The sequence below is a fragment of the Ruditapes philippinarum genome, unplaced genomic scaffold, assembly GCF_026571515.1.
Source record: "Ruditapes philippinarum isolate M1 unplaced genomic scaffold, ASM2657151v2 ctg108_1_1_1_1, whole genome shotgun sequence".
Lineage (NCBI taxonomy): Eukaryota > Metazoa > Mollusca > Bivalvia > Venerida > Veneridae > Ruditapes > Ruditapes philippinarum.
In genome coordinates, this window is record NW_026855637.1 from 261142 (window position 1) to 269484 (window position 8343).

The 8343-nt window shown below is 32.6% G+C and overlaps 1 protein-coding gene across 1 annotated transcript; it reads left to right on the forward strand.

The window, feature by feature from the left end:
* The first annotated feature begins 3429 nt into the window (after positions 1-3429).
* Positions 3430-4867, forward strand: LOC132743970 (hydramacin-1-like). Its single transcript, XM_060732570.1, has 2 exons — positions 3430-3575; positions 4335-4867. Exons 1-2 carry the CDS (start codon positions 3456-3458, stop codon positions 4647-4649), a joined length of 435 nt encoding a protein of 144 aa, XP_060588553.1. The 5' UTR covers positions 3430-3455; the 3' UTR covers positions 4650-4867.
* Positions 4868-8343: the final 3476 nt, after the last annotated feature.

An 8343-nucleotide genomic window follows, 5' to 3' on the forward strand; every position in this document is an offset into this window, starting at 1 on the left:
CACTTACATTGATTAGATATTTTCACGCTACAACGACATCGCTTTTCCAATAGAATTTATTTTTAAAATGCAAGAATAATGATATGTGGAAGCAATGTAAGGCATCAACCTAGATGTTGTGTTCCTACTATTAATGTTACAAATTTGCTGAATTTAAATTTTTCAACCCAAAATCAACCGTATTAATAACTCTAAACTGATAACAATAAAAAGCCACTTTTTATTGAATTATTTTTTTGACAACCTCAGCCAATTTAGCTAAGGTTTGACCAGTACGCACAATGTATATTTGTAACTTATATTTCTGAAGTGGTGCTTAGTAAGCGCAATGACATGTACATGTATATCATTAACTTGGTGCTTTGATGTCTAACATTTTCGGAAAATAACCAATAAATTGCCCGAATTATGCTTCAAATGGAAATAATATAAGTTTCATGCTGTATTCCAAAAATCAACGTTAAATGGTGATTATGTTATCTATTTTATTCAAAAAAGAATGATAGATCGTTTTAATAATTTAAGCAAACAGTTCTAGAAGAAAAAAGATACACCAAGCCGAGCTTATTTCTGTTTTACTCTTTCGCATTTATAATAGACCGGACTTTGAAGCGTAAGCGACCGCTATTTTTAAAGTTGTGTACTTCAGCAAGAAAAAATAAAATGTGTTTATCATGAACATCAATTTTGTATGTGGACAGAAGTGTATTTTAAGACTGTTAAAATGAAATTAGAGACGATGTTTGTGTGATTAGTAAACTGAATGAATAGAAGTTAGTTTAATTTTCTTTTTATTACGTTTGAAATTTAAGTTATTAATCAATTTCATCTTTGGTTTGATCTTAAACATGCCTGGCAATGTCGGAATTGTAAGCAAAAATAAAATTAATGTACCGCATGGGAATTTGTTTTTTAAAAAGTAGCCACTTCATTGAAAAGTATTAAATTAAAGTTTGATAACTTACACTGTGAAATTATCAAATTAATATAATTTTCACGGATAAATCAGTCATCCACTCAAAAACATCAAATAAAAACATTGTGTTATATTTTAATTAAAACAGGGGAATACAGAATCCTTAAAAATGACCAAAGCGGCAATGTTGAAAATGCTTAAATGCTCGGTTCAGTTGAAGACCATTCCTCTTTAAAACCTATTTCACAAAACACGGAACTAAAATGAGCTTACCAGGATGTAATGTGCGTGTTGACAAAATGATTAAACTTAAGTACAAAATATACTGACATGTATAATAGTAACTAAAACTAAATAGAAAGGTCACAAAAACAGATGTTTAAATATATTTATTTTACAATTATCTTCAAAAGCCTAACAACTTAATGGTTTTCTTTAAATTAAAGATATACTATGCTTATCTTACGGTTAAAAAAACCTTTAAAACATGTATTACAATCTGGGACATTCTCAGTATTTATTACAAATTTGAATACGAGAATGCACTCACGGTGTGTGAGTGGCTGCATTACTATATAAGTGGTAAAGTTAATGTGGTTCTACCTTATAAAAACTGCCATGTTTTTAAATTTAAATGTGTAAAGTTGAAAACGAAATATCGCCGCGTCCTGACAAAACCAACATAATGGCTTTGCGACCAGCATGGATCCAGACCAGCCGGCGCATCCGCGCAGTCTGATCAGGATCCATACTGTTCGCTTACAAACCCTGTAACAAGTAGAGAAACTGATAGCGAACAGCATGGATCCTGATCAGACTGCGCGAATGCGCAGGCTGGTCTGAATCCTGGCTGGTCACACACCCATTATGTTGGTTTTGTCATGACGCGGCTCATTTGTCTTCTATGTGTGTACTCAAAAGATTTTTATTGTGTATTTAAACAGAGTCTTATAGCAATTAACAGCTTTTTCAAATATCAAATTTTAGCAAAATATATATTTTATATGTTTTTTATAAATATATCAAGAATTTGACATCAAAGTACGTCAATTAATAAACAAGGTTCCGCTAATTTTGTAAGAAATATTTACAACTTGTGTATCAACGTATTTAGTAAATTGAAAAACAAAATGTTATTCATTTTTCATTACAACTACATGTAACGTATACTATTAAAAGTGCCCTCACACATAAACCACGATCTTACTGCGACCTGAAAACTAGTAAAATAGCATTTTTCTTTCGAAAATCGTTGGTTTTCTTTCAAATTTCTCTCGCAGACGGTCCGGAGCTCTGCAGTCTAGTGTTCAGTACGTTTTCTCTATGTCCTCAATACGACCCTTCTACGTCCATGGCGTTTCCACTGCGACTGTATTGCGTCCCCAAGGCGACCCCACGGCGATCATCGGCGACCCAGCTTCGACTGTGCTATGTTCTCTGCGTCCTTACGGCGACTCTACGACGACTATTGCGTTTGTCCGGCGACTGTCCTGCGACTGTACGACAACACTACTACGTTCTTGCTACGTCTATAAAAACAATACTTTTTACCAGTAAATTTCATTCTGAGTCTGACCTTACGGCGTCCTTAGTACGAGTGTACTACGTCTATTGCGTTCTTATTGCGTCCTTACTACGATGCTGCTGCGACTATGGCGACTCCACTGCGACCTAACCAGGACTCAGCAAGAACGCAGAGTTTCTGCGACTGTTTTGTGCATGTTCAAAATAGTCGCCGACGGTCCGCGACCTTGTGCGTCCTTGGGTTCCTCGCTACGACCTCGCTGCGTCCCTGCTGCGTCCATGGCGACTGTGCTGCGTCCTGGGTCGTAGCAAGGTCGCAGTAAGGACGCAGTAAGGTCGCGAGGTATGTGTGAGGGCAGTATAAACTAAGATATGTAGGGCGTTTCTTAAAATCAGAACAGATGATGACAGTAAATTACCGTAAACAAATTTTACGTGATCCCCCACCCTGTTTATGGTATTTTTAACCTTATTTAGGGGAATTTCAAATATCTTTTAAAGTAAGAAAAAGTACATGTACGAAAAATATTTTGTTTTGTTTTCATGAACGATTTTTTTTTGTTGATGTTGATTGTTGGTTTGTTTAGGTTATTTTTGTTATCTTTTTTATGTTTGTCTTTTTGTTTTCTTGACATTCTTTAGATAAAAGGGTAGAGTGCTTTTGTATGAGACATTAATGTGACCTTACAATCTAAAGAAATGTTTATGTAAACATTGCACGCAATTTTTTATTTTTTGATCAACTGATATTTTTCTTTTTCAACCAAAAGTTAACAAAGTCATACAAAGCAAGAATGTTATGAATTATGTTGAGTGACTCTAGGCTGACCAATGAAAAAAGGTTTAGTCACATACATAGTATACATGTACTTCCTCTTCAAACATATGATCTTAATTTTTTCCTTATCAGAGTTGTTATTATTCTTTTTATTTCAATATCATATTAAAATAATGATGTACCCTTTAGTATTTTAGGAAAACAGTCTTAGACAATTTGATTTTTCTTCCAAAATAGATGCTTCTTGATCGGATAATAATGAAAAGGTCAAAGTTCATACTTCTGGACTATAAAAAAACGCCCGAAGTAAGTTGTTGTCATATCCCAACCTACTTGCCTTCTGGATCTTTGTCAGATGTAAGTACGTTGTTTATTTTATTTTAAACAATGATTATACTTAACCAATGTAAATACGAAATAAATTATTATACTTAAATAGAATGGGCGATATAATTGAACTATTTATAAGAAAATCGTAAAATTATTTAAGGTCTCATTTAGTTTAAAATTTATTGTTTTTGAAACACAGATCGCATAATACGATAGGAATATTTAGAAGTATTGCAGTGTGCATTTTTAAAAGGAAATAGATGCTTAAGAAATTGTTCAGATTAATCTTTACACAAAAATTATCTTTGTTTGAGTGCATTTTTTTCTTTTGTCTTTTTTTAAGAAAGCGTATTTTACCTTTTAACTGTTTTATGCTGAAAACAGTTGATATGTCACGAGTATAGAGTCGTTTGCAGACTCTTTACATTTGATATCATTTATTTTAATTTGATACTAATAATTATATTGCTTGTTCAATTATGAACTTTTTTACAAAATAAATCTTTTAATTGCTAAATAAAACACTGCACTAATTGCTGTTTTGTTGTAGTTGTCTACAAAAGTCTTTTTAACAACTTATAGGCTGTATAATATCAACGCGAAACAATCTTACTTAACTAAGGCAGCGCGTGAAAGCTTACTTAAAAAAGTGTAACTCAATCGTTGCTTGTAGTTTATAGCCTCATGTAAACTTTTTTTCTTTTCTTTTATTAAGTTCTAAAATGTAAGATAACAATATATCGTACTTTTTATCATATTTTCGAAATTTATTCATCGTTATTCCAGATACCAGATATGAACAAGCTGATGATATGTTCGATCGTTGCCATTCTTGTAATGAGCTCCGTATTTCCAAGAGGAGATGCATTTATCTTGGACTGTTGGGAAACATGGTCTCGCTGCTCTGGGTGGAGTTCCGGTGGAACAGGTCCGGTGTGGTCGTCGTGCCAAGACAAATGCGAAGAAAAGGGTTACAGCACAGGCACATGCGAATCTGCTGATTCTAACTGCCGGTACGTGGACAAAGCCTATCAATGCAGATGTTACGGCAAAACTTCTGGAGGTAGTGGTAGTTCGGGAGGCTGGTGGAAAAGAAAGTAAATCGCTTATACTTGACTTGTGCTGAGCTGCCATAGATAACTAAGACGGAATAAAACACAGATATTTTCAGACATTTTAATTTTTTCATTTTTATTTTTATTATTTTAATTTATTTTCCGAAATTAAATATACTATCAAAATAAGACCATGTGCAGTAAAATGTTTTTCAGCAAAAGAAAATGTTTAAGCGTTTTGTGAAATAAATTGATGCTATTTTATGTTTGTGTTTATGTTTTATGTTTTTTATGTTTATTCTATGTTTGTGTTTTATATTTATATTCCACGTGTCATACCTCCTTTCCTTATTACAATGAAATTTTACTGGATTGTTATCCATCGCTGGTTTGTTTTTAGCAGAGAATGACCTGTGCATGTGCAAAGAGGGTACCGTTTGAGCAGATTTCGCAAAGATATGGATATGCACCGTGTTACCATAAAAGTAAAGATATCCCCCCCGCCTTTCGACACATACTCATAATCATATACTAACGGTAATTATTAATTCTCCATCTATATAATAACTATATCAATGAAAATAAAATTAATCTTTCTTTATTAAACATTCATCCATATATGACAGCAAAATTATGAAATAGGTCAATTACATAATTTTACAAAGTATTAGTTTTGTGTGTTCGACCATGCTAATTAAAAGACTGTAAAATAAGAAAGGGGAAGGAAGATAACTCCTGATGTCATGCTGCAAGGATTTCCAATTTGCACTACAAAGTTACCTCTCTTCCCATTCCATAGTATATAAAATTATTTACATATTACAACTAAAGTAATAAGAAACCATTGATAATCTTGTTCTGAAGAAACTTCTTGTAATAATGCTTTGTATGATGGAACACTAGCAGTCTTTCCTTATTTTCCACATTTATTACTATACAATTGTTTAGTGAATATGATATTTCATCTTTAACCAACATGTTGGACGAACAAGTGAAAACTTAAACAAATTGCTAATTTTCCACCGTCAACATGTGCAGAACTATGCTTGAGATTCAATGTATATTCGAATATAAAATGACACTAAACTTCCCTAAATGATCAAGGTAAGACTGTCTTTCGGGACGTGTGACCATAATTAGCATTTTTAACTCGATATACATTGGTAGATGCTATTATAATGGCGGTTGCTGACCCACGTGGTATGGTGTACTTATTTAAATCTACATTTGCTTTAGCTATAACACCATCGTTTACTCATGTTCAATGAAATCAGAGTTTTTGAAATATTCTACAGCTAAATTAAATCTTTACTGGAGTTCTTCCAGGATAAGAAACATACTTTTTATGAATATATTTTGACGTAATGGTCGTCCGTCCGTCCGTCTGTAAGCAATTTCGTATCGGGTATGTATCCTTTGAACCGGTATAAAGGTAATTGAAACAACTTGGCAGAATTGTTAACCATAATGAGACTATTTACAGAGAACATCAAAGTCAAAGTCACAATTACTTATTTTGTATAAATTTAAAAAGTTCGTGTTCGCTCTGTATCTTTTGATCATATAGAAAGAAATTAAAACTATTTGTGGCAGAAATATTATTTATAATGAGACGATTTGCAGAACACGGGCTTTGGTTTCCTGAGATCAAAGTTTGCCCCGCGCCCTGAGGATTACTTTACTTTTATATAAAACAATTTCCTATTGAAACAGCAAACTAGAGCTCCGAGACATCACAAAAAGCTGCTTTCAATCATTTTAAAGTTCACGTTCTGAATTACCAGGTTAATATCATAATGTGTAGTGGAAATTGCAATGTTTGTTTTAAAGCAGCACGCCTATAATTATATTCCTGCTCATTTTGAACATGTATTAAACAGTAAAATATTGTAAAGTGAACAAAAGAAGGAAGGAATGTTGAGGAATGTTGAGGAAGGTTGAACTATGAGAGAATTTTAACAAAAATGACTGGTGTGTTGAAATTTGAGCACTACCTTGTTCATTTTGCAAAAGTTTAACAGCAAGTCCTTGATTATTTAGAATCGCCTTAAGATAATACTAATGCATTATACTAATGAAATATCCGGAAATTTGCACGAATCTCTATTTATTCCGTATTCAATATTAACACTCAAGGGCTTGAAATCAATGATTCCAAAGGATGAAACTTATATCACACCGCTTACTTCTTTTATATTGCAAAGTATTTTTTCTTTTTTCTTCTTATTTTTCTTCTTCTTTCCTTCTTCTTCTTCTTTTCCTTCTTCTTCTTCTTTTTCTTCTTCTTCCTCTGTCTTATTCTCCTTCTTCTTCTTCTTCTTCTTCTCTTTCTTCTCCTTCTTCTTCTTATTCTCCTTCTTCTTCTTCTTATTCTCCTCCTCCTTCTTCTTCTTTTTCTTCTTCTTCTTCTTATTCTTCTTCTTCTTCTCCTTCTTCTTTTTCTCTTTCTTCTCCTTCTTCTTCTTCTTCTCTTTCTTCTCCTTCTTCTTCTTATTCTCCTTCTTCTTCTTCTTCTTATTCTCTTTCTTTTCCTTTTTCTTCTTCTCCTTTTACAACTCTGTAACAAATTCACCAATAGCGGTGTAAACAACAGAGACAAGAGAAATTCGAACACCCGTTTATTTTACCATGTTAATGAAATACAATGAAAATTGCAACATGCTATTATTAAGTCTTATCTTGGATGATTAATTGTTAATTAAAACTTTCGAGTACGTCGAAAACAAAATCTTCTTCCATTTAATACATGATTATCATAAGACTTCAGACACATATATGGTACTTAGCTAAAGTCATTGAAGTCTATAACAAACGCATTTTTATATAGTATTTCAACATGGCATCAGACACACATCTTCACGTAAAAAAAATAAATGAACAAAAATAAAATGTTGCTTCAAGGTTTGATGATTTTATATTAGTTCTCTAAAAGTACAAAGCAAAATATGTGACAGGGATATTAAACTTCATTGAGATTATATATCGCTACCAAGCTTTTTGTGAACCATACTGCAGTAATGAGGTAAAGAGTAATGTTGTTGTTTTACAGTCAAAACGGAGTATTTCGACTTCAATGCTCATGTATACATCATTGGTATTTCCAGCTAAAACATTACAGCAGCTATCAGTTAAAGGGAGACACAGGCAAAATTTACATATGATCTATTTGAATTTTTCATCAAATATTCTGTAAATGTCCTCAAAATATATACACTATGTAGTCTGAGGAACAAACATTTTCTCTATATAATAAACAAGAAGTATCTTTAAAAAGATACGCGGCCGAGGTCAAACTTGTTACCTTGCATAGGATAAGCTACTACTTACCGCAAACAGAACATTTTTCGTCCTCAATAATTTTAGTTCAGTTCCTTTTAATCCGCAATGTTTTTCCCCATTGTCAGCTTAGATTTAAACAATATTACTTACATTATTTGATTTTTTAATCAAAAAGGAATTTGTTTTGAATAGGAATTCATAATAAAACAAAGTAGAAGTAAAATAAAGATTTAGTAGATCTATCATGTACACTAATTCCACGGAGGATTTTGCAACTGTAAATTATTCGAAAGTTCGTTTCAATCGTCATATGCCCGGTTCGAGAAGAGAATATAATGACTAGAACAGCTTAGAAGAGAAATCCAATCGAACGCAAAAGTATCAATAAGGCGATCATATTTAATGTTATATATGTATTGAAAAGCTGTTGCTGTTGTAAACAAACAAGGTTAAGTATAAAA

Coding starts and splice junctions, on each gene's coding strand:
- LOC132743970 (XM_060732570.1), top strand. CDS start 3,456: ATGCTTCTTGATCGGATAATAATGAAAAGGTCAAAGTTCATACTTCTG. Junction 3,576..4,334: donor CTTCTGGATCTTTGTCAGAT/GTAAGTACGTTG, acceptor TCGTTATTCCAG/ATACCAGATATGAACAAGCT.